Here is a 24,898-nt window from a genome sequence, read left to right as displayed (position 1 = left end):
AGAGTCACCCTGAGCCCAAGACAAAGAGGAGCAGAGGGACCCAGGCGTCCTGAGTCCCTGCCCTGCATTGAAACACTGCACTTGGGTTGGGCTGCCCCGGAAAACGGAGGGTGACGCTTCCAGTGGGATCTGCTCCGGGGTTTCCCAGGTCTTGTGCTGTTCCTGTTTCCCACCCACTCCGGTGGAGCCGTGCCCCCCCCCCCCCATTTTAACCTCAGGGTTGTGGCAGGGATGCGGGGTGAGCTCTGCCCCCAGCCCTAGCCCCGATCCGTCCCCGTCTCTCCGCAGCCACCTGCATGCAGGAGCAGACCCACAGCCACGCCGAGGAGCGCCTCTTCAAGTACCTCTTCGCTGGCTACAACCGGTGGTCGCGACCGGTGCCCAACACCTCCGACGTCGTCATCGTCAAGTTCGGGCTGTCCATCGCACAGCTGATCGACGTGGTGCGTATCCGGCTGGGCGCTGGGTCCCCCCCACCAGCCCCCTGCCGCTGCAGCAGCTCTCGTGTCCCATCCAGGGCTCCTGCTTTGGGGGTCAAGAAGGATGTCCCTTCTCCCACCTTCTTGAGAACATGGCATCTTTGAGTGCTTTTAGGTGTCCAAGTCCAGGATGAGGGTTTTTAGAGTCACAGGAAGGAAAACCCTGGGACGGGGTTCAGGAGACATCAGGCAAGTCTTGTTCGCTGCCTGCAGTTGTACACAGCGTCGGTGCCTGCCCAAGCCGGGTGCCTGGGCATCCCTTGCAGCCGGCAGAAAGGCACACAGGGGTGCCCGGAGCCACCTGAGATGCCCCAGAGAGCCCCGTTTGCCACTGCACTCGGAGGGCACCGGTGTCTCCTAGGTCCTGCGGTGCATCTGCGAGCCCTGTGCAGATATCTGAAGATGCCTGAGGGCTTCTCAGATGGCACCGGATGCCCGGCCGGGCCCACGGATGAAGCTGCTTGGTGAGTTCAGGTCATGATTCATTCCCCCACGAGGCAGAAGCCTGTACTGCAGCAGCTGACATGTGCTCTGGCCTGCCCGGCTCTCCCGCAGGGGCTCGCTCGGATGGAGATGCTTCAGGGCAGCTTCCACCTGGGCTTCTGCCCCTCCGCCTGCCAGTCTTGGGGACATTCCTTCAAGGTTGCCTTCAGGCAGCAGCATCCACCCTGCCACCTCCAGCGGTGCCTAGCTGTCCATCCTGCCTCCCGCTGGGCTGGGTACCTTCCCTCCAAGGGTGTCCTTCCCCGGGCTCAGCTCCTTCCACCTGCCCTGGCCCAGGCTAAATCCGCCTCAGAGGGCACCTACCCCCTGCAGGGGCAGAGGCAGCCCTGGGGACTGGCACCGGGCAGACACCTCGGGAGGCATCGGGGTGCAGGGGGCAATGGTGGTTTCATGGGGACCCTCCTGGAGCATCCCAAATCTTTCCTTGCCCCCGATGGCTGCGAGAGCATCAAAGAAAAACCGCACAGCTCTCCACCCCTGTTCCATCTTTACCCACCCACCCAACCACCTACCCCTGGGGCTATCCCTGTGCCTGTCCGTCCATCCATCCATCCCCTTGCTCTTTCCTCCCATATATCCTTCCATAATCCATGGCACTGTGCATTTGTCCGTTCAGCCACGCTTCACCATGCCCGTGGAGCGACTCAGAGCCCTGCGCCACAATATGCTATTTCTTGCTGCCATCTAGCGAGCAGATATTCCCAGGGAAACACAGTCTGTCCTTCAACTCATACCGGTACCAGTGTCTTCCAGTAGCTGAACCCCAGAGGTGGATGGAGGTGGAGGGCAGAGGAGGAGCAGCTCAGCTGCACGAACTGGCTGGGTGAAAGCAACTCTTTGGGGGCTAATGAGGTGATGGGACAAGCCCTCAGGCTCTCTCCATCCTTCTTCTCTCATGCGCTCTCTCTTTCCCACCGCAGGATGAGAAGAACCAAATGATGACCACGAACGTCTGGCTGAAGCAGGTAGGAGCCGATTCCCTCTGCAGGGCCGGGGCAGGAGCATGTCTGGGAGGGCATTTGGGGCAGAGGAACTCTGAAGAGGAGGAGGAGGGTTGTGCTGGTCCTCGCCAGACCCCGTGGCAGCCTGATGCCCTTCCCTCCCTCCTCGTGTCCCTCCAGGAGTGGAGCGACTACAAGCTGCGCTGGAACCCAGCAGACTTTGATAACGTCACTTCCATCCGCGTGCCCTCCGAGATGATCTGGATCCCCGACATCGTGCTCTACAACAAGTGAGTGGCGCTGCCGAGAAGGGGCGGCCGTGGGGCCAGCCTTCCCCATCCCCTTCCAGCCCCTCAGATCCCTTGCTCCCCATCCCACCCCTTTTGGCACGGGTGCAAACCAGCCTGGGTCAGCAAGGGTACGGTTGGTGCTCACACTCCTGCCTGTCTCCCCATTCTAGATGATGCCTGGAGGGGGGGGGGGACATGGCATTATGCAAGGATGCACGATAGGGCCACAGCATCAAATCAAGGCTAATATCAGCACCGAGAGCTGATTTTCCTGAGTGCTCAGCCAGGCGGGGAACTCCTGCCCCTATTTCCCAGGGGAAACTCTACGGCATCACTTCACCCCACAGAGCGAGGCATGGCCAGGGCTCCCTGTGCTGGCTTCGCCCACCTTAGCAGGTTCAGTGCCTTCCTGCCTCCTCTGATCTTCACATGTCTCTGCCCCATGCAGCGCAGATGGGGAGTTTGCCGTGACCCACATGACGAAGGCTCACCTCTTCTCCAACGGGAAGGTGAAGTGGGTGCCGCCCGCCATCTACAAGAGCTCCTGCAGCATCGACGTCACCTTCTTCCCCTTTGACCAGCAGAACTGTAAGATGAAATTTGGCTCCTGGACCTACGACAAGGCTAAGATCGACCTGGAGAACATGGAGCACCACGTGGACCTCAAGGACTACTGGGAGAGCGGCGAGTGGGCCATCATCAACGCCATCGGCACCTACAACTCCAAGAAATATGACTGCTGCACTGAGATCTACCCTGACATCACCTTCTGCTTCATCATCCGCCGCCTCCCACTGTTCTACACCATCAATCTCATCATACCCTGCCTGCTTATCTCCTGCTTGACCGTGCTGGTCTTCTACCTGCCCTCCGACTGTGGAGAGAAGATCACGCTCTGCATCTCTGTCCTGCTGTCCCTCACCGTGTTCTTGCTGCTCATCACGGAAATCATCCCTTCCACCTCCCTAGTCATCCCTCTGATCGGAGAGTACCTCCTCTTCACCATGATCTTCGTCACGCTCTCCATCATCATCACCGTCTTCGTCCTCAACGTCCACCACCGCTCCCCCAGCACCCACAAGATGCCCCGCTGGGTGCGCAGCTTCTTCCTGGACTTCATCCCTCGGTGGCTCTTCATGAAGCGGCCTCCTGTGCTGCCTCCCAGTGATGGGGCCGCGGGGCAGTACGACCTGCCGGGGACAAGGCTCAGCAGCTCCCGGTGCTGGCTGGAAACCGACGTGGATGACAAGTGGGAGGAAGAGGAGGAGGAGGAGGAGGAGGAGGAGGAGGAGAAGACGTACCCCAGCCGCGTGCCCCAGGCGAGCTCCCACAGCCAGGGCACCCAGTGCCGCTACGTTTGTGGACGCCAACTCAGGAAGGCATCGGGGGGCCCGAGGGTGCCCTCCAAGGGTGACGATGCGGGTTCAGACCAGGGGCTGCTGCTGTCCCCCAGCATCCTGAAGGCCTTGGAAGGGGTGCAGTACATCGCTGACCATCTGCGAGCAGAGGACGCTGACTTCTCGGTGAGTGTGTACCCCTATGGGTTGGGGGTGGCCAGGGGGTCCCCACTCCAGTGCTGCCAGAGGGCAGCTGCTGGTGCTTGTCTGCCATGGGGACACGATAGGATGGCTGGTGGGATGCTCCATCGCTTTGCAGTGGAGCACTGCTTCGCCCAGGCTCGGCTCAGAGATGTTTGAAGGCCCCAGCCAGCCCACACTATCCTGCCCTCAGAGACCAGGGATAGACCAGACCAGCCTGCCTAGACCCAGCTCAGTGGTCTGCATGCCTATTTTCAGCCAGGTGGTTTCAGGAGACCTTCAGCGGGGTTTGCACTGCTCCGGGCTCTGCCCAGCCTCTCCAGAGAGGTTCCTCCCCAGCCCTGGTGCTCCAAGGGTTTCCCCAAGACTCAGCACAGGTATTTCCCCATCCTGCTGCGGGCAGCCAAGGCAAATGGCAGGACAGAGGAGAGCCGGGTCGTCTCCTTGGCCCGAGAGCATCCTCACAAGTGCAGGCAGTGTCCTCTCCCCACAGCCAGATACAGCCGTGCTCATGGCCCCTCTCTGCTCGGCAGGTGAAGGAGGACTGGAAGTACGTGGCCATGGTGATAGACCGCATCTTCCTCTGGATGTTCATCATCGTCTGCTTGCTGGGGACCGTGGGGCTCTTCCTCCCGCCCTACCTGGCGGGGATGATCTAGAGCGCAGCCGGGCAGGGGCCGCGACGGGGTCGGGGGGGTGACACGCATGTCCTCCTGCCACAGTGGACGTTGTGCATGGGCACCGGCTCCCTCCAGCAGCAAGGACACTCCGATGAGTCTGGCGTCTGCCCTCGAGCGTACGCTGCAGTTCCGTCCAGCCAGAGCATGCCTTTCCCTGGCAGCAGCATCCGCGCGCTCGGGGTGCAGCTGGGACCACGGTGGGAGATGCAGTCGGAGCTGGCTGCAGGGGGGGGGTGAAGCGAGAACTCTGCCATGGGGGGGGTGACCTGGTCCCATTGGGATGCTGGTGGGGGGGGGGAGACGGCCGTGCACATCAGCGGCTGACCAGGGCTGTCGCTGCCTCCGGCTGGATGCGCTCCAGCCCGGCCGTGCCAGCCTGGCGGGGAACGCAGCGCTCCGAGGAAGGCGCACCGCAGCCCCTCTGAGCCCGAGCACCGGCCGGAGGTGTCTGGGGGAGATGCCGCTTCCTTGCGCTGCTGCAAGTCCTACCTTAACCCCCCGAGCTGTGTCTGGTTGTGGCTCCAAAGTGCTGGGCGAGAAGACGCGCGCCTGGGACATCACAGCCTCTGCGGGATGCACCTTGACTACGGCATGCTCAGGACCGAGCGTGGCCGTGCACAGAGCCAGATCAGGCATCCGATGGGCCACACAGTGGAGGAATAGCTGTCAGGAACGGGCAAAGGCATCTGCTCATTGAATCGGAAAGGTGGGTGGCTTGGTAAAGCCCGGGCAAATGGCCCTCTCTGGCCCACAGCAAAGATCACCAGGCTGCTTTCCTCCACCCCCTGCCCACCTCAGGCTGTAGATCCAGCACTGCCTCGCTCTGACAACTACAGTCCAGCTTTAAATTTCTAGCTTCAAGGTTCCCTGGAAGACCAAGCCTTGCAAGGGATCTAGTCTCTTCTTCAGCACCCCGAGAGACACCAGGTTTCTGCTGCTGTGTTTTCTGCTCCAGTAGACCGAACCAGGAATCGCAGTGCTGGATGCAGCCTGGGGGTTTCAGAAAAAAGCACCCAGGAGTAAACTGGGCTGGGATAAATGGTGCTGCTGAGAGCTCTTATCATCCCAAGGGTGCTACAGCCTTTCATGCATCCTTCAGCGCATGCAGGCTGGCTCAGAAGATCGTGCACATGGGGCTGAGAAAAGGGATGCATGAAGGAGCAAGCGCCCAGGCCTGCCTGGCTGGATGTGTGTTTGCGCAGAGGTGCGTGGATACATGTACGCTCCTCTCTGACGCAGTACACACAGGCCTCGAGGCTGTACAGACCTGGGTGGGCACGTGTGCGAATGAAGAGTCCTCCAGCAAGGATAACTTTGGACTTGGCATGGGCTGCAAAGGGCTGCTTATTCCTGGATTCGACCAGCGCCCACCCCCCCCCCCCAGGTATTTTCAGTAGTGAGCCCTGGAGGAGGAGCAGGGGGAGAACATAGGGATTACGGGGTCAATTGGGGTGAAATGGGGCCCCAGCAGGCCCAGCACCTCTGTGCCAAATGCACCTAAGGCGGCTGGAGGGGACAGACCCAGAGGAGGTGGCACAAGGGGTCGGGAAGCGAGGGAAAGCCTCGCCGCGGGGTGTCGGGGATGCTAGAGGTTGGCCTTGGCCCAAGGGGTCACAGCTGAGAAGTTTGCTAAGGGCTGCTGAACGCAGACAGACCGTTTCACCGTGGGAAGCAGGGCCCTAGGCCAGGCAGCTCGGTGGTCTGAGCAGCATGGTCCTTCCCGGGTTTTTAAGGAGATGGGGGCCTGGAGATGTACCCCTGTGGCACAACAGGACCAGGAAAGGAAAGGCACCGCTGGACTTTGTGCATGGTTTTATCTCAGCCAGAGTAAACAGCGTTGTGGGAAGATGCTGGGGAAAAGCCCGAACCGTACAATTTCCAACTCGAGCACAAACCGAACAGAGATTTCTTTGCTGTTGTCGCTTACACGGAGCAGCTCGGAGAGATATACCGTTCTCACGGGCGGTTTGTGTGACCGAAGGCTGCGGTCGGCAGGGTCCCGTCCCTCCCGCGCTCCAGGGAAGGGCGCGAGAACCGCTCCCAGCGAGGCGCATGGATCCACGCACTGTCATTAAATAATCTCTTCTATACAATGTACAAGGAAATGCAAACAGTCCCTCTGCAGGTCGCCGGCAGCCGCTCCGAACAACTCCGGGGAGCCGCACACCGTCCTGCAGGAGCAGCCGGCGGCCGCGCAGGGCTCCCGGGAAGCCAGCTCCCCCGGCCGCCGTTCCCGACGGCTCCCCAAGTAAAAAGAGCAAGGAGCAGGGTCCAGGCCGCCAGCACGACACGCCGCCCACGGCCGGCCTCGGAGGGGCCGGGGAACGGACGCGTGGATCCCCCCCCCCACAGCCGGGGAGAAGGGCGCCCGCGAAGCCAGAGGGATCTCTGCCCTCCCTCGAGGAGGACCAGGGCCACCCCAGCCCTTTCAAGGGACAAGTCGCCAGATACCTCCCTTCTTCGGAAGACCGACAAGGCGATATTAAAGACACGAGCGGCTGCAGGAGGATGGGGGGGGACAGGAAGGGCAGGATGGTGAGGCCACGAGAGATACACAAAAGCCAGGTCTTCTGCAACACTCTCCTCCCGTCTCTGCTGACGGGAGCGTGCGCTCTCTCCTTCCCCATCCCTTCTCCTTCCCTCTCTCTGCCCCTCCTCTCACTCCAAGCAGAGCTTCACCAGGTTGGCCTGGACCTTGGCTTGGTCCACAGCGTCGAGGAGGTTCTTGGCGTCCACGGCCAGCGTGTGGGAGGCCGTGAGCATCTGCCGCTTGCACTCCTCGCTCAGCGAGGTGACGGCGTTCTGCTGGGCCAAGCGCATCTTGTTGATGAGGTCGGCCAAGTCCTTGTTCAGCAGCTTCTGGGTCCCCTCGATCTGTCCGTGACACGCAGGGGTTAAACGCGGAGGTACCGTCTCCGCTAGCACCCTAACCCATGCCAGACCCATCCCTGCTCCAAGGCTGGGAAACTCTCCCCACTCTCCCGCCTCCGTGGCCCCGCAGGGCACGGCACGGGCCCTACCTCGGTGCGCGAGGCCGCGGGCAGCACCGGCAGGATCTCGTCGACGCTGCCGATCAGCTTGCGGAGGGACAGCCCCACGTTCTGCAAGGAGGGCAGCAGGGTTAGGATGGCTCCGGGCATAGGTGTGCTCCCAGGTCCTCCCGGCACGGCACGGTGGGAAGCGGTGCACGGGAGCAGTCCATGCTGCAGGCTCAGCAGCCCCATTGGGGAATGGGGCACCCTGGGAAATGCTTCCACCATTGCCTGAAGGATCCCGTTGGGGAGGGGACACGATGGGAAACACCCTCCCCCATTGACTCAAGGACCCATGGAGAAGCAGAGCATGCCAGAAACACTCCCATCATTGACTCAAGGACCCAATGGAGGAGCCGGGATTGCTGGAAAATGCTCCCTTCTGTATGTGTAAGACCTTCCAGAGAAGGATGCTCGGTGGGAGCCACTCAGCAGATGTGTCTGTGACTCCCTCTCCCGTTCCCCCAAGGAAGCCCTGGTGTTGCCCTCTCCCTTCCCTGTCTACCTTCACCACGAGGATGTACCCCTCCGGGGGCAGGAGGCTGATCTCGTTCTTGAGCTGCAGCACAGACCGCACCAGGTCCATGACGTTGCTGTACACCATGTCATCCGTGCGGTCCAGGTTGGCGGTGGGGGCCGGGTGGATGGACTGCCAGGGAATGGGGATATAATGGGATCAGACAGCCGGAGGGAAAGACCGGCAGCCGTGGGCAGCCCCGGACAGTCTCTGCACACTCCGGGGCATCCAGAAGGACTGGGACTGTGGTGTCACGGTCTGGGGAGGCCTTACCTGTGCCCCAAGTCTCGGAGGCTTCTGGGGTGGTCCCGTGAACTCCGCTATGCCGTCAGTAAGGGAAAGGAAGGAGGGTCACTCTGGCGGGTCCTCAGGACACACGAGCGTGCTGAAGACCCCCCCTCGGGAGCTGCGCCACGCGCCGCGCCACCCCGCAGCAGCATTCCCCCACTGCAGCCAGACACCCTGAAACTGGGCCCATCACGCGGCAACACGGGCATTTCCCAGGAGAGACCAGCCCCTCTGCGTGCTGCCTCCCATCCGGCCCCCAAAAGGCAGGGAAAAGGGGCCGTGCCCTGGGCTCAGCTCCCACACGGAGCAGGTGACCCGCAGGGCTCCCTGCACCTGGATCAGATCCCCTCATACCCCCAAATCCAGGCCGGGCAGGGCAATGCCACAGCCTCCCTCTGCCCCGGGATGCCCAGGGCACACAGTGCTACTTCCTACGATCCACGGGATTACGGATGCAGAGGATATCGTAGCCACGAGGGACGCAGCCCCCGGGCAGGTAGCAGCTCAGCACGGGGGACCCCGCTTGCAGCGGGTGCTGCAGCCCGGCCCCGTCGCTGGCGCCAGGGCTGTGCCGCGTGCAGAGAGCGGCGGGAGCTGCCCGGATCGGGGCTGTAGGTAGCCCTGCGCTCCCCACGCAGCAGCGGACGGGAGGGGCAGCAGTAGGCACTCACTGTAATCCGTCTCCTTCTCCGGGAGCAGCTGCAGAGGAAAGAAATACAGCAGCAGATAAGAGGCACAAACTTTTTCCCAATGAAATACTGAAGGGCGCATGCTGGGGAGCTCAGACACGAGCAACCCTGGGCTGAGGGATGATCCCAACAGGCTCAGCCCAGGTGTCTGCACTTCTCCGCACAGCTGAACGCAGTTTCCACCCTAGTATATCCTAGGGCAAGGAGAAGAAGGGACAACGAGGACTGCGCAGCGCCACTGAAACCTGTAATTATCTATCGCCCGTCCGTACCAAAGCAAGCCAACATCTCCAGACGTCCCCAGCAGAAGGACCCTCGTGCACCCACCACCACCACAAATACCCCACGGCTCTGTTTCTCCAGGCTTGGCACCACTCACCGGAGGAATGTTGTTGTTCATGAACACCGTCGGGTCCTGCAAAGGGGAAAGAGCCTTGTGAGGGGCACCGAAACCAAGGGGAAGCCACGGGGCCGTTGGTGGTACAGGGCTCGCGGGGGATCCCACTGGAGTCTGGGCTCCATCCCAGTTTTAGAGGGAGGCGAGCAGGGCTGGGGAGGTGCCTCCAGGCTTCCCGGGAAACGCTCTCCCCGTGGGAGAAACGGCAGCGGGCCTTGCGCAGGGCTGCTTTGAGCAAATCCCTTTTCCTAGCCGGTTTCCGCACCGCTAGGCAGTGATTTTGGCTTTCCCCCCCCCTGTTTCACGTGGATTTTGGTTGCCAGGCTGCAACAGGCGTCGCTGTGCATCCTCAGCGACAGGAAGGCACGGAAACCGGAGGGAAACGCGGGGGCTGACCCGCACGGAGCTGCTCCCTGCCCTGCTCCCCCTCCCCGGCACAACTTCCTCAATTACCCCCCTTCGGAAGAGGAAAAGAAGCACCAGCCCCCTCTTGCACTGCCTGTCGGGGGCCAGGAAAAACCACCGCTGATCCGTCAGGACCAGTCTCTGGGATGGAAAATATATTGTGGGAACCCATTTTCTTAGCTCTGCTGGGTCCAGGGATGTGGCAGAGGTTCAGGCTTTACAGTCTGTCACTGCTCCATAAGGAAAAAGCTCCCCAGCTCCATCCCAGCCCATCAATCCCCATCTGCTCTCCTGCTCCAGGGCCACCAGCCACCTTCAGCTGCTGCTCATGATAATTAAGCTTAATTCAAGCAATTGCCTCCAGCTGCTCATCACCTTAAAGCTAGCTTCATCCCCCAGACCTGGGAGGTGGTGAAAGTTGGGCTTTTTCTTTCCAGCTATGTCAGTTGATCTAATAAAAGACTTTTTTTTCCCCTCCCTTCCAAGCCTGTCTCACTAAAAGCTGATGCATTAGTCACCCATTAGCTATCTCAATTCCTTATTTAAGAAGTGTTACAAAAGCTCATTAAAATGAGATTGCAAGTATTTAAAAATTCCCCAAGTTTCAAAATAATCATTTCCCATAGCATCTCTGTGAAATTTTTAACAGAGTGTGGAAAATAAAGAGGTGCAAGCATTTTGGTTACTCCAGAAGCTGTTCTTCTCAGAGAAAAATGGGTTTTCCAGCCGTGAAAAATGACCTAAATGACTGCAGTAAATGAAAAACACATGCTGTAAAAGCACAGGAAAAATTCACCGAAGGCCCTGTTATAAGCAGGGACGTTTTGCATCGCACCTTGGGGGCTAAATCTGGGGCTTATCCCACTGCCTTCATGAGGGTGCAATAGCTGGAAGTGGCCCACAGAAACCCCGATGCCAGCCCCACGCCGCTCACCAGCGACTTCTCCTCCTGCCTCAGCCACTGGTAATCCTCCACCATTTGCTTCTGCTGCTTGTCCAGGACCTGCCGCATCTTGAGCCGTTCCATCTCCCAGAGCTTCTGCGCCTCCTCCCTGCTGCTGGGCCGGAGGAAATCTTCCTCCTGGCAGGGGGAGGCAGCGGTGACAGTGGGGCTCGGGTGCCAGCGCCCCGCTCTGTGCATGCAAGCCATGCACCACGCCGGCTCATCTGCGGGCATGCCTTCACCCGGACACGCGTGCCACCACGCATCGGCGGGGGCTGGAGACAGCCCGGGGGCCTTCGCGAGCAGGCACCATCCCTTCAGCCTGAGCAGCCAGCAAGCAGCCCTCAAGGGCAGGACGTTGGCAGGGTTTGGCCCTCCCGTAGGCGAGTCAGGAACGGCTTTTAGCTTGAAGCAGCAGACGCGGCAGCAGCACGAAGCAGAGCGCGGTGCATCCCTCACCCTCCCGCTGAGCCCCCTCCTCTCCCGCATGCAGCATCCCCGCTGGGCCAGGGACGAGGCAGGCCACGGTTCGGGGCAGGGACGTCCTCCGGGCGCAGCGAGGCCGGGGAGACCTTCTCTTACCCTCATGCTGTGGCGCTTGAAGACGTTGTGGCGGTTGAGCGGCGGGGTGTGCAAGGAGCTGGCTGGCGACTGGTACTCGACGGGGCTGGTGAGCGTGGGCGAGCTGGCACACAGACCCTCGGGCACCTGCGGGAGGGCAGGGGCACGGGGAGCGGGACGGCGCGGGGCACAAAAACCAAGCCGTGGGAGGTTAGCACGGATGGATGGACAGACAGAAGAGTGAGCAGAGAGCGTTTGGGAGAGGGGCTTTCACACCAGGGCGTGGAGGAGATGGATCTCCCTCCACCCCGATGTCCATCCATGGCTCAGGGATGGGGGCTTGGCTCTTCCTCTGTCTCCTGGCCAAGAGGTTCCCCCTGGTGCCCTGACCACAGGCTTGAGACCGGGGGCTGCCTCCTCTCACTCCCCTTCCCAAACCCCTGCCCGTCCCCGAAGGAGTGCCCAAAATAACAGCTGCTCTTGCAGGCTTTGCCATGGCATTCTGGGGCTGGGACAGACACTGTCCTGCCAAGGCGGTGGCATCCTGGAGGTGACACCAAAGGGTGCCATAGGTGTCTGCCCTATTGCACCTTGCACCCCTGCCACCCAGCACAGCCCTCTTCAGAGAAGGGGGAGCTGAGACAGCACGAGGGGAAAGGACTCGCCAAAGCCTGGGACGGAGACCCCAGGCCCCCAGGCAAACGTGTGCTCTAGCATCTGGACCAGCAGAGCGGTCAGGATGACGTGAGACCTGATCCAGAGCAATAGGAGCACTGCGAGCGCTCAGGGACCATGCTCTACACTTCAGAGTCCTATGAGACATTAGGCAAAAATTTAAACGTCCGAATTCTGCCCCTCAGCTCCCACAAGAGCTCCTAAGACTGAGCAGTGACCTTCCCTGTGCTCCCATGGAAAGGGCCACCAAATTGAGCCCCCAGTAATGCCAGAGAGCAGCGAACACCTCCTCTCTTCGCAGTTGCATGGGCAAACTGGCCCGTGCCACACAGCAACCCGCTCCGCCACCCTTCCCCGGGGTGAAAGCCTCTCTCTGAGCTCCAAGGCACGAACAAAACACGGGGCGCAAGCTGCGTGGTTAGAGCAGGGCTGAATCCGAAGTGGAGCTGCGTCCTGCTTGCAAGGCAAAGGGAAGCACTCAACGGCGCAGCGGCGGTGGCGCGGAGCGGCTTGGCAGCCACGTGTCTCAGAACCAAAGGCCACGATGGCAAGTGACCCAAGGGCTGGAGCACAGGTCGAGCCCCAGGTGCTGCTTTCTGGTGTCAATCCCCTTGCTCAGGTCCCCACCGGCTCATTCCCGGCTATGGAGCCTTACCTGGAACTGCAGCTTGGGAGCCAGGAGGTTGTTCTGTGGTGGTGGTTTATATTTGGGCCTGCTGGGCTGTGGGAGGAGAGGAAGAGGGAGAAATGCAGGTGAATAAAATGTCTTTCCCGGCTAGCTTAGCTCAGGGAGGCTCATCTTCTCCTGCAGCAAGGGCCAGCCGGGCTGCCTGCCCGGAGTCAGGGTATTGCACACATCCTTGGGGTGAGGGGGGAAGTGAAACCACAGCTCTACGGAGCTGGCGATAGCACCCTCGAGCGTCCCCGGAGAGGGGCTGGCACCTGGTGTCCCAACCACACTGGCCATGCCGGGCTCTGCCCTCTCCTCACCTTTGGCGGCGGCTCCTGGAACGACGGTGGCTCCATGATTTTGGGAGGCCGATGGCGATTATTCCTCTCCTGCTCCTTGGCGAGCTCTTTCTCCATCAGGTAAATGTCGCTGCACGGGGAGGTGAAGGGAGAAACCCCCAGGAGGGGGCATTAGCACAGCCCCATCCGGCAGGGACGCGTCTCGGGTGCTGGGGAGGGCTGGGCGATTCATAAACTAGATGCGCAGTGGAAAACATGAGGGAGCAAGGAGGGATGGGAAGAGCGAAGGGAAAGGACTGGGAGGAGACACCTCTCAGTCCCGGCTGGCCACACCAAGGCATCGCAGCAGCTGGTCCCTGCTGTTTGCACGGCTGAGATATTTCCCCCCTTGCAAACAAGGTCAGGACACCCCAGCAGCACTGCTGTGTCACGCTGCCACGCTGGCCCTAAAAAGCAGAGCGGGCTGGGGCATGAGGTCTCCCTCGGAGGTTTGTGGAGCCTGTCCAGATTCCTGGGCTCCCCAGCCAACGGCACAGTTTGTGCAGCTCCAGCAGGTTCAGGGCCCCATTCGGCTCCTTCCCACCTGATTCCTGGGAAAGGAAATGGCTCAAAAATGCTGGATTAAAGAGTGAATTGGCCAAAGCTTCTGAAGGAACCTACGGGGAATGTAGTGAGACACGAAAGCCACTACAAAACTGAGAAAAGCTTTGTGCAGTCAATTTTTCTGCCATTTCGGAATTAAAAATGGATAGCTTTTCAAAATGGCTTTTCAAACTATGAGCAGAAAAGAGTTAATACCCACTTGCCCGTGAGAAGCAAACCTTCTCCATTGCAATCCAAACACCACCACCACCACAAGTTGGGGAGAGGGTCATAAACAGTCTTTTGAGTTTGGGGTTTGCCAGAAAACTCAAGACCTCACCTCTTGGACAGGTTCAGTTTTTCCCTTGCCCATCTGTCCACCCCGCCATCAAACCATCCCACCTCACTGTCTCTCATCAGGCACCCCATCACCGCCACCCTGCTCACCTCAAGCTGCAGACCAGCTCCTTGAACTTGGGTCTTTCACTGGGGTCGTAATCCCAGCAGCGCGTCATGAGGGTGTAGACGACAGGCGGGCAGAGGTCGGGCTTGGGGAGGCGGTCGCCCTTCTCCAGCACCCCGATCACGTCCTTGTTCTCCAGCCAGAAGAAGGGCTGCTTGCCGTAGCTCAGGATCTCCCACATGCACACGGCTGGGGGCACAAGACACTGCGGCTCAGGGTGGGCAGCGCGAGGAGGCACAGCTTGCGCTGATGGGGTGGCTAACACGACGCTGGGTTAGAAGAGCAAGCTCTACCGATGCTACGGGGACTAGCCAGGGAATCACCACCCGCCCGGGCTTTTGGAGACCTGGTCACAGCTCCATGGTCTGCTGTGTGACTCCAGGCACGTCACTTGGCTGCTCTGCATTTCTGTTCCCCAGGTGAAAAATGCAGAGAAAAGAGATACCTGCTTTTCCAGGGATCTGCAGGGAACTAAGCTCCTGTGTTACTGGTGAGCACAGGACTATTAGGGATGAACAGACTGACGGATGAGCACTAGAGGCTATGGGGAGGAGCAGATAGGCAGGGAGACGGATATTTGCAAAGGGTGGAGTTTAACTCAGCCTCCCTGACCAGAGACCAAGGTCTTGAATTCCCTGGAGGAGGAGGAGGAGGAGGCACTTAAAGATGCTCGAATTGCAGGAAGACCCAAGCTCTGTCCTGGAAACCTTCCAAGGTGTCGGCAAATCTGGGATAATATCACCACTCCAGATTTACACCAGGGAGCCGAGAGCAGAATTTGGCCCTGCAGGTTAAGACAGTGCCCTGCGAGGTAGACAGCTCTCGGGAGCCTGCTCCATCCCCATCCCACCACGCACCAAACATCCACACATCGCTGGCTGTCGTGAAGCGGCGGAAGTTGATGGACTCCGGTGACATCCACTTGATGGGGAGACGGGTCACGGATGCTGGTGGAGGGAGAGACAGAGGCCACGGTTACAGCAAGGCTGCAGCCCTGGGCGGGCAGCATGGCAGGAGGAGAGACAAGCCCACCACAGCCACACACAGGCAGGACAGGGGAACAAGACCTCGGCATGGCCTCTGCCACTTGCTCCTGCTACACCAGCCCTGGCCCCTTCCCACCACCCCTCACTTCCCCATCTGCAGCCCTCCCACAATTGTGCTGAGCCCCATCACATGCCTGCTCTTGCGTCCAGGACCATCAAGCCCATAACACACCCCTTACCTTTATAATATTCCTCTTCCTCTATGTATCTGGAGAGCCCAAAGTCACCCAGCTTCACACACTCCGGCGAGGCCACCAGGATATTCCTCACAGCAATATCCCTGCAAGGAGAGAGACCCTTGAGTGGGGAGAAGGAGGCATCTGGAGAAGGGATGGACCAAGCCTTGCTCAGGACAGGAGATAAGCTCACACCTGGAAAACCAGCTCGCCTGGCTGCAAAATGCCCCCACCCAGTCCACAGTGAAGGGTGCCACCAACCTCTCCCACCCAGCTGGCCCATATGGCATGGTCCCGCTTTCCCATCCATCTATCCCAGCCCAGGTCTCTACCTTTCCCTTCCTCTCTCAGCATCCTGACCTTCTCCTTCTCCCCTGACTCTCAAGAGGGGACTCGCCTCTCCAGGTAAAGCAGGGTAGGTGAGAACTGCCTCCCCACCAGGACGGCACAGTAGCATCTTTGTTAGCACCTCAATATCCCACACATCGCAATGGGCCAGGGCTTGAGAAAGGGGGCTGCTCTCCCCGCTCCTTCAAGCAGTGCCCCATCCATCTCCAATATAAAGCCCAGCATGCTGGAATTTGCCATTCCAAATGGGAACTCCCCTCCCTAATGCCCGTCTTCACGTGCCAGATCCTTCTCAGCTGTCACGAAGGGCCCTGGCCAAGCCTCCTCCCTTGGCCTGCGTTACCTGTGCACACAGTTGATGGCCTCCAGGTAAGCCAGGGCTTTGCTGATCTGCAGCGCGTACAGGATGAGCGTAGGCACAGTCAGCAAGTGCTTGTTCTGCTCGAGGTATTGCCCCAGCTGCAAAGCAGAGCTGGGTTTAGGGGCAAGGTTGTGCAGCCCAGCACAACGCCGCGGAGTTGGGGGGAAGGAGGGTGGCAGAAGGACCACTCAGCCCCACTGCCTCGCTGTGTGGCTCCCCCACCCTGCTCACCTCTCCGTAGGGGTAGAGCTCCATAATGATCCAGGTCGGCTCCTCTTCTGCGATGCCGATGAGCTTTACGATATGGGGGTGGTCCAGCTTCTTCATCAGCACTGCGGGGAGACCACCGTCAGACACCGAGCCCTGACACGTGGGGCCCCGCTCCGGGAACCCAGACCTTCCTCTGGGGGTGTAGGGGCAGGTGTCTGCCATAAAGCCGAGGCAGGCAGTTGATAGGGCAGCAGGAATTGCCAGGGATATCCTAGTATGTCTGCAATGGGGCTGGGACTGGAGAAACCTCCTGACTTCCAGCTCCTGCGGATTTGCAGCCAGATTGTGCCTGTCTGCTCTCATGCAAGGTTTCAGTAGCTTTCCTTCTCTCCCCGTTAGTCAGCTATCCCATAACACACATATTTTGGAGAATGGGCAGACTGTCCCCTCTGCAGCCCCTTGCAGCCTGGATCTGGCCTGCAAACACTTCTCCTCCCGTCCCTTTGGGTCTGCTGCCTATTCCGCCCACCCGCGCTGCCTTTCTCAGGCTGGCTCCAGCCCTGCCAGCCCAGGTGCTGCTAGCAGTGAAGGTACGAAGGCACAAGCCCCATGACGTCCCTTCCCATCCCCTCCCAGCACTGCTCGGTTTCAACCCATCAGCGCTCCCAGCGTGACGGAGCCGGAGATCCAGGAGGGACAACGTGCCTCTCAGCTTTCCCCTGTACCCTCTGCTCACCTCCAAGCCCTTTTGCAGAGTCCTGCAAGCAGTGACCTCCTCCCCAGGCCAGGATCCTGCTGCCCCAGCCCTAGCCCTGTGCCTCTATTGGGCATCAGGGATCTCAGAGCGGGAGAGAGGGTCCATGGTGGGAGGTCATGGTGCAAGTCCCGTTCTGGGCAGAGGCCAGCTGTGCCCATGGCGGAGGAGCTCAGAGTTGGCCATGACACCCCAAAGGGCAGCAGGACCCCCAGCATACCCGCTTCGCTCAGGAACTTGTCCTTGTTCTCCGGGCTGCAGTCCTTCTTGCAAGTCTTCACAGCCACGTTGATCCGCTCCCCCTTCTGCAACGAGAAAGAGGGGGAGGTTCTCCTTTTCACCCAGCACCCATCATGCTTTATCCCACTTCCCTCGGCCGTCACTGCCGGGGAGAGTGGAGGAGGTTGGCAGGGAACGGAGAGGGGAGCAAACTCACCGGGTTGGTGTAGATGCCCTCGTACACCTCTCCAAAGAAGCCTTCGCCAAGGATCCTGCCCAGCGTGACGTCCTCCCGGGAGATCCCATAGTACTGGACTTCATGGATGGGGAGACAAGGCAGGACCAGTGGGTGTTGGCAGCTCCTCTCTTCTGAGAACAGCCATGTAGGAAGCTGCCTGCACCCCAGTCCCACTCCGTGGGCAAAGCGCTCATGCTGAGCAGGAGATTTTCGTCACCCTTGGGTACCCCTCTCCATCAACCTCTCACCGAAGGCAGAGCCATGGATCCTACCCCATGGCATGCAGAGCAATTCCTGCTCCTTCAGCCCCTCTGAGGAAGAGGGCGGACATAAAGTGAGCCATGTGGGCATAGTCTTGCTCCTTGCTTTTGGAGGGTGGAGAGGTGTTGGTGAGGCCAGGATGGGAAACTGGGGCAGGGAAGAGGGTGAGAAATAGAGAAGGAAAGAGAGGGCCTGGTTGGGAAATTGGAGGATGGGGAAGAGGAGAACATGTAGGGACAGGGGGCTGTCCTGGTTGAGGGTGGGGGGTGAAGAAACGGGGTGAAATGGGGGATGTGGGAGTTCCTGCAGGGTTTGGTGGTGCGACGGGTGATGTGACAGGTGGGATGGGGGATGTGGCAGGAGGTGTGCGACAGGAGAGCAGGGGAGCTGGCACACGTCTCCATATGAGCTCAGTGGGACCCTGCCCCAGAAGTCCTGCTCCGGCCCCACACTGCCCCGTATGGGGCACCTGGCGGGGGTGACACCTACCTCCAGACCTTGGTCTTGAGGACTCATCTGGGATTTCAGCATAAATATCAGATTCTAGGGCAAGAAAGACGTTTCAGGCAGTGATCCAGACAGCTACCTGGGCACACACGTTTCTTGCAGTGTCCTGAAAGGATCCGGCCCTTGGTGGTCAGGGTCTCTTGGTGTCCCTGCAGGGTACCGCATCCCGTGGGGCGCACGGGATGCAGGCCTGGCTTTCACGCTCACAGTAGGATGCTCAGCTGCATCTCTTTGAGTGTGCTGCTCACGTACAAAGAGCCAGGGGCGTCTGCCTCCACCACATCCCCAAACCCCCATGCTCCTATGTCCCGCTCTCCGAAAGGCTGTGGGACAGCCCTGTTGGCACTCCCAGGCTGATGGGAAGGAAGGAAAAGAGCCTAAAACTCACCCATGCTTATGCTGTCTGATAACACGGACCTTCTCTCCTCTATGTGCCTACGGGGCAGAAGGAAGCTCAGGTTATCAAACAAGGCAGGGAGAGACACCAGGACTCAGGGGCAGGGGCGCAGCCCTGCTCTGAGGGTCACACGCTACTTACTGGGTTGGGATCTGTGGCAGGCTGATCCTCTTCTCCTTCTCTGCGGACAGGACAGCAGAAAGCCATTACCAGCTGTTCCTGACAGACCCTGGTGACCTCAGGGCCTCCCCCTACGCATCTTCAGCCACGGTGCTGCCTCCAGGGCAGACGTGAGGCAGGTCACCCTGTGCACCCTGCCAGATCCCCGTGAAGTGTTGGGAGCAGCTAGGGAAGAGGTGGTGTGCAGGGAAGCAGCCAGCTACCCCTGCTTTGGAAATGCCACCACCCTTTGGCTAGGGACCAGCTGGGTTAGATCACACATGCAGCAAGTTTGGTAGACCTCAGCTGGGACGATCTAGCCCCAAGACAGCTGTCAGCAATGCCGTGGCCCTGGTGAAAGTCTGAGGTGGAGAAGGGTCTGGTGGGTGCTGCAGAGCTACAGGGGCTCAGGGGAGCGGATGGGCAGTAAATGAGGGCTGCTGGGGATTGCCAGGGAGGACAGCCGGCACGTGGGCCAGTCCCAGCTCCCCGTCGAGACCCCGCTCCCGACTCTCCAGAGGACCCTGCTGGCTTCGGTGCTCCGTGCTCACCTTTCCGGGGGAAAATGATGAGGGAGGTTTCCAGGTCCCCTTGCAGCCGGCAGTAGCCGTCTATGAGGTCGGCCATGTTCTCCGCCTCGGCCAGAGAGGACGTCTTGATGGCCAGGTACTAGGAGAGACAGCAGGGACAGGAGCCCAGGTAAGCCGGTGGCCTGGCATGCAGAGGGGCCACCCCAGCCCTCTGCACCCAGAGCCGAGGATCAGGGGGACGCCAGGGCTCGGGCTCCCTCCCCTCTCCTCTCCACCTCAGGGTAGCTCAGAGCATCTCCAAGACCTCCCTCCCCGCTCGGCAGCGGGCCTCAGTCTCCCCAAAACCATCCTTCCCAGTACCCCGGGACTCCCCAGCCCATGCGCCCAGCACCAACCCACCCCAGAGCCCATGAAACCATCTATCAAGTCCTACCTAATTTCACCCAACAGGATCTCGTTCAACAGGAAAACATGTCATCCCATGGCACCACCATCCCACCCACAGCCCAGCAGAGCCCAGCACACTCGCTGCAGCTGTGTTTAACCCTCCAGCCCAGAGCAGCACCCACGCAGGTGCCGTGGCAGCCCTGCCTCCTCACCTGGGGGGTGCCCGCGAGCCCCAGCTGCAGCACAGCCCTGCCCTCCTCCACGCTCGAGCACTTGATGGACTTGATGTGCTTGAATTCAGCCAAGCAGGTGGGCTGCAGGAAGAAGGGCATCACCAGGCCGTCACCCCGGGTTCCCCCGGGATGCTGCCAGCGCTCGGAGAGCGGTGATATTCTCACCCCCGCGTACACGCACACACAGCCAGAGACGTGTCCTGGCTCACTCCGACCAATGTTTGCTCTTCCCGCTGCTTCCTCCGTGCTCCCTGGCACCCCACAACACGACTCACACGCCATGAGCACCCCAGCTCCTTCCAAATTCAAGGGAGCAGAACATGCTCAGGACCCCACCATGCTCTGGCAGGGCTCCTGGGTCTCCTTCTCCAGGCCATGACACCCAGCACGCGCGCCACGTACCTTGGCCTCTTTGCTCGTCATCTGCCGGATGCCCTTGGGCCCAATGACAAGGTCCACGGTGATGTTCCATCCTTGCTGTGAGGGAGGCAGAAGGACAGCACAAATTTTAGGGGTCTCCCTCTGCAACCAGCTCCCTCCCCACCTGCCCTGATAAGTGTGGGACACCCGGGAAAATTTGCCTTTAAGGAGAGATTTGGAGAGGTGCTGGCTCAGAGAGGGGCCCGGCAGAGGGTGCAACACAAAGTGGCCCGAGGGAAGACCACTGCGCTGATCTTTTACCTCCTCCTTGCCCCAAAGGGGTTCAGCAAACTTCAGCTTCCCAGGCACCGGCTCGCACCAGCCCCACTTGCACTTGTCAAAGTGGAAGCAGCCCCGGGGGTCTCCACCACCCCAAATCCCTCCTGTACCCCCAGCCCCTTGCAGTTGTCACCATCCTCCAAAAAGGGCCCCCAGGTCCTCCCCCGCACCGCAGGGAATGGGGGAAAAACACTAAATTTCCCCTCCGAGCTGCCACTTCCCCTCTGGGACATGATGCCAGGGTGTTCGCAGGATCAGGAATCCCCTCCCGGGGGATCTGGTTTTTTTTGCCTCCCCTGAGGTGACAGCAAATAATTTCCAGGCATTGGTCATTTCCTGCAGAGACTTCCCAGGGCTCGTGTGGCTGCACCCACGCACTAAATAACCAAAAGCGGAGCCCTTCCCTGATTGGGGACAGCCCGGTGTGCGCCATCCCAAACGGTGCCCGGGCAGGGTCCCGGCTGCCGCTAGCCAGCCCGAGCGCGGCCACGGGACTCACTATGAGCTCGCAGCGGTAGCTCTCCTGGTCGATGTTGGCGAAGGTGGAGAGGGTGTGCAGGAACTTGAGGATGCACTCCTCCTCCCGCAGCAGGGCGTACTGCTGGAACGTCTGCTGGATCATCTTCCGAAACTGCTTGGGCTGTGGGCACAGCGGCCGCTAGTCACCCCGGGCACGGCCCGGTGGCGGGCAGCTTCTGGGGCGCAGCAGGAGCAAGCACAGCCTTGCACACACACACACACGCACACACGCACACGCACACACACACCTACAGGAACGCTCACCTGCAGCTATGAACATGCACCTGCACACATGCACGTTCAGGTACGTCTGCGTGCGTGCCCGTACACATACACACGCATGTGCCTGCCAGCCTGCCTCCGTGTGTGTGTACATCTACACACGTGTGGGCAGATAAGCATGCACATACGTGTGCAGATCCACACATGCACACACACGGCCACATGTGTGCATGCATACACACTTATGCATGTGTGCGCATGCATATATAGCTTCACATGTGTGAGCAGATGTTCCCACATTCATACATATACACACATATATATATGTGTGCGTGCAGACAGACCTTCACACCTGTGGGCAGACAGGCATGGACACGTGTCTGCAAAACCACAAGTGCACACTGATACACACGCATGCACACACATGGCCGTATGCGCGTGCATACATACACGTGCACATGCGTGCATGCAGATGCACCTTCACATGTGCGTGCAGACCTCCACATGTGCACGTGTGGCAGATACGCAGGTACATGTGTCTGCAAAGCCACACATGCGCAACGATGCACACCCATGAACATCCCCGGCCACATAGGTGCATGCATACCTACCTCGTACATGTGCGTGCAAACCTATGCGTGCACATGAACGCACACATCCATGCACACGCGCGCCTGGACACAAACCCCTCACCTTCAGATTCTCCTGCATCTGGCTGGGGAAGAACAGGTCCAGGCCCACCTCCTTCCTGGAAAGCAGAACCCCCCGTGCACATTAGTGGCCTCACGGGGACATCTGTGGGGACCGCAGAGCAGTGACGCGTGGCACATGGTGGGCACATGCACCGGGTGAAGGGGGTCCCAGCTCAGGGGCGACGGGGTGCTCGTCATTGAGAAGCTGCCGTGCCTGCATGGGCACAGGGAGCGAGCCCACCACCCGCCGGGGCAGGGATGAAGGGCTCCCATCCTGCTCTCACTGCACCCTTCACATCAGCAGGGCCACCTTGGGCCCCAGGAGGATGAGGAGGGTCGGTGCTGAAGGCCCCTCTGCAGGGTCCCAGCTGGAAGGGGGGTGGTTTAGGGGCGAGGGGTTTCTGTGCAGGTAGGGGGGCTCTTTGGGGGACCCCGAGGGCAGCAGCCCAGCGGGTCCGGCTGTGCCTACTCACTCCAGGAACTCAAAGTTGGACTTCTTATCCAGGGCGTTCTGAGGCATGTCCTTGTAAAACCTCCTGCGAGAAGGGAGAGACGTTGGAGAGCCGCACAGCCACAGGCCACGTGTCCCTCTGTCCCTGCACTCGGGTCCTCCCGCCACATCCCATCCCCTGAGGGCAGAGCTCCAACACATTCGGTGCAGGAAGCTCCTGCCTCCCCCATGAGGATCCATCCAAACTCTTTCTTGCCCTCCCCAAGCTCTCTGGCTCCCGAAGGCGTATGCTGGGATGCTCCGAAGGCACGTACCTGAGCTCGAGGCAGCCCAGCTGCAAGGCCATGCCTTCGCTCACCTTGCTGGCGTAATTCTGCATGTACTCGCTGCGGAGCTGCAGGCGAGAGCGCGGCATCAGGAGGCTGCGGAGGCGCCTGCACGTCCTGCAGCTCCCACGCTATCCCGCACCCCCAGCTCGCCCGCAGCAGGGGCAGGAGCGGGGAGAAGAGATTTATCGCTATAGCTGGCGTGTTTGGGACCGGCAGCCACTGCTGGGGACCCACAGATCCAGCTGCCGCATGGGACCACAGGGACGAGCTGCAGGGTCTCAGCAGCCTCAGTGAGATGGTGCAAAGGCAAATGGGCTGCAAGGTCCCAGGTTTCATGGACGCACATTTACAGGGCTGTGGAGGAGGAGAAGCCCTCCTGGTGCTGGGGCAGTGGCTCTGGAGGTGAGTCGGGGTGGCCAGAGCAGCCCTTGCACACGCGGGCGCAGTGATGTTTTACTGGGGTTGAGGTCAGAGGGCCCAGGAGACACCGCAAACGCCTCTGACCTGCTGGTAGAAGTAGAGCAGCGTGGTCCTGTCTTCCTTGAAACGCTCCACGTAATCCTCTGGGAGATATCGGATTTGGAGATCATACCTGGTAACACAGGAGAGTCCCTCGTTCGGCTTTGCTGGCACCCCCGGCTTGGCACGGGAGCAGCTTTCCCTCTAACAGGGGGTGCGGAGATGCCACGGCCACCGCGGGGGTCCCTGCCCACCTACCTCCACTCGGCCTCCAGGTGCAGACACTCGTACTTCTCCTGCACTTCGCCCACCGTCAGGTCCGGGTGCAGCCAGTGGATCTCGTCCGACTTGACGTGCTTCAGGCGGAGGCCGTAGCACTCGGCCAGCTTGATGTCAGGCCCGATGCGCCCGCTCACCAGGATGGACTTGATCACCTCCTGGTGAAGGCGGTGGGAAAAGCAGCCGTGAGACCCGCGCGGCCGACACCGTCATCCCCCACCGCACATTTCACGGCTGCCCTTTGCGCTCCAGGTCCCCATGGACCTGCCTGCATTTACACCATGACCAGCCCTTGCCCAGCGCAGTCCCTTCCGCAGGATGGGACGGGACAGGATGGGAACACGTAAAAACCAAGCTCTGACTGCTCATCCTTACTGCAGACCCCTGACCCTATCTGGGAGCACGTGTCCTCCCTGGGCACTCAGCCCCTTGGCTTCCCTGTAACGTAACCAGTGGGGCGACTGCAGAGGTAAATTTATCCTTCCTCATGCAAGGGATCAGCTCCTGCTGCTTGAGCTCATTTGCGAGAGACCCTTGGATAAGGGAGGCATCGGTTTTGCAGAGCTGAGTTCAGAGTTCCTGCATTTTCAGTGTACACATATTCCTAAAGCAGGTGTGTCCCTCCAATACCTGGGCACTTTCAAGCTGAATTTCCCCTGAAAGCTTTTTTTTTTCCTCTTACGAACTTTACAGTCTTCAAGTTCTACAGATAAATTTAGAGAGCTCAAAAATGAAGAGAAAATACGACTGCAACAGAAATGTCCCTGTAGAGAGACCACAGCTCCATGCACAACCACCAGCCCCAAGGGTCTCCACACGGGGCCTCCAAAGATGCCTTGGCCTTGGCCAACCCACTATGCAACAACCTGCAGCTTTCATGTGTCTTGCCCAAGCTCCTTGACGTGTTTCGGTCCAGGATGAAAACCTGATGGGGTCATTTGCTCCCTTCTTTGCACCCCAGCAGAGCTACATCTGATGCACGGCATTGCCCCACAAGCAAGCACCAAAGCAGACACTGCCAGCAGTGCACAGCCTGGCTCACACCAGCCCTGCGTCCTCACCAGGCTTTCATTGCCAGGAGGGGATGTGAGGGGAAGAGAACAGAGAAAGAATATCTGATCTGTCCTTCAAATCTCCCAGTCTCCAGCTACTTGTGACTGAGAAACCTCCAAAGCCGGACATAATTTTCATGTGTTCAGGAGCCCTCAGTGAATTTCTTTTCCGGGAGCTTGTCTCATCTTGCCTGGACACCACAGCAACTTCTGGCCTCTGCAATAGTTTGTTCTCCCCAGCGAGGAGCAGCTTCCTCCTGCTTCAGGTCTTGTAAAGAAGAAGCAGGGACCAGCCAAAGCAGTTTGGTTTCACGGCCTCTCTCCCCTGCCTTGCCCCCCGGCACCTCTTTCCCAGCCTAGAGCATCCTCTCCTGCTCCAGTCGCTGCTGAGCTCCCCTCTGAAGCCTTTTGTCATGC

The 24,898-nt window shown here is 59.9% G+C and overlaps 2 protein-coding genes across 3 annotated transcripts in view; one reads left to right on the top strand and one right to left on the bottom strand.

Annotated features, from left to right (window-relative positions):
- Positions 1-288: 288 nt before the first annotated feature.
- Positions 289-4,411, top strand: CHRNA2 (cholinergic receptor nicotinic alpha 2 subunit). The gene is made up of 5 exons (XM_013945037.2): positions 289-443; positions 1,904-1,948; positions 2,105-2,214; positions 2,663-3,737; positions 4,286-4,411. The coding sequence occupies exons 1-5, from the start codon at positions 297-299 to the stop codon at positions 4,409-4,411; spliced, it is 1,503 nt and encodes a 500-aa protein (XP_013800491.2). The 5' UTR covers positions 289-296.
- Positions 4,412-6,229: 1,818 nt separating this feature from the next.
- Positions 6,230-24,898, bottom strand: part of PTK2B (protein tyrosine kinase 2 beta) — a 33,190-nt gene continuing 14,521 nt past the window's right edge. Inside the window, exons 3-31 of one of the 2 annotated variants that reach the window (XM_067294473.1) lie at positions 23,409-23,587; positions 23,196-23,283; positions 22,677-22,756; positions 22,385-22,447; positions 21,913-21,967; positions 20,978-21,118; positions 20,182-20,256; positions 19,759-19,860; positions 19,181-19,298; positions 18,612-18,651; positions 18,462-18,508; positions 18,056-18,109; positions 17,285-17,382; positions 17,069-17,153; positions 16,116-16,216; positions 15,867-15,982; positions 15,179-15,279; positions 14,811-14,900; positions 13,938-14,142; positions 12,930-13,038; positions 12,595-12,660; positions 11,286-11,411; positions 10,695-10,841; positions 9,338-9,373; positions 8,941-8,968; positions 8,255-8,310; positions 7,970-8,113; positions 7,453-7,533; positions 6,230-7,306 (exon numbers count right to left, since the gene is read on the bottom strand). In XM_067294473.1, the coding sequence (XP_067150574.1) occupies positions 7,091-7,306; positions 7,453-7,533; positions 7,970-8,113; positions 8,255-8,310; positions 8,941-8,968; positions 9,338-9,373; positions 10,695-10,841; positions 11,286-11,411; positions 12,595-12,660; positions 12,930-13,038; positions 13,938-14,142; positions 14,811-14,900; positions 15,179-15,279; positions 15,867-15,982; positions 16,116-16,216; positions 17,069-17,153; positions 17,285-17,382; positions 18,056-18,109; positions 18,462-18,508; positions 18,612-18,651; positions 19,181-19,298; positions 19,759-19,860; positions 20,182-20,256; positions 20,978-21,118; positions 21,913-21,967; positions 22,385-22,447; positions 22,677-22,756; positions 23,196-23,283; positions 23,409-23,587 (2,847 nt within the window). In that variant the 3' untranslated portion in view covers positions 6,230-7,090. The remainder of the gene's footprint in view (positions 7,307-7,452; positions 7,534-7,969; positions 8,114-8,254; positions 8,311-8,940; positions 8,969-9,337; positions 9,374-10,694; positions 10,842-11,285; positions 11,412-12,594; positions 12,661-12,929; positions 13,039-13,937; positions 14,143-14,810; positions 14,901-15,178; positions 15,280-15,866; positions 15,983-16,115; positions 16,217-17,068; positions 17,154-17,284; positions 17,383-18,055; positions 18,110-18,461; positions 18,509-18,611; positions 18,652-19,180; positions 19,299-19,758; positions 19,861-20,181; positions 20,257-20,977; positions 21,119-21,912; positions 21,968-22,384; positions 22,448-22,676; positions 22,757-23,195; positions 23,284-23,408; positions 23,588-24,898) is intronic. The other variant, XM_067294474.1, reaches the window with a different exon arrangement.

The sequence above is a fragment of the Apteryx mantelli genome, chromosome 3 (assembly GCF_036417845.1).
Source record: "Apteryx mantelli isolate bAptMan1 chromosome 3, bAptMan1.hap1, whole genome shotgun sequence".
Lineage (NCBI taxonomy): Eukaryota > Metazoa > Chordata > Aves > Apterygiformes > Apterygidae > Apteryx > Apteryx mantelli.
Note: the sequence above shows the minus strand (reverse complement) of the source record. Positions and strands in the feature narration are given on the sequence as shown.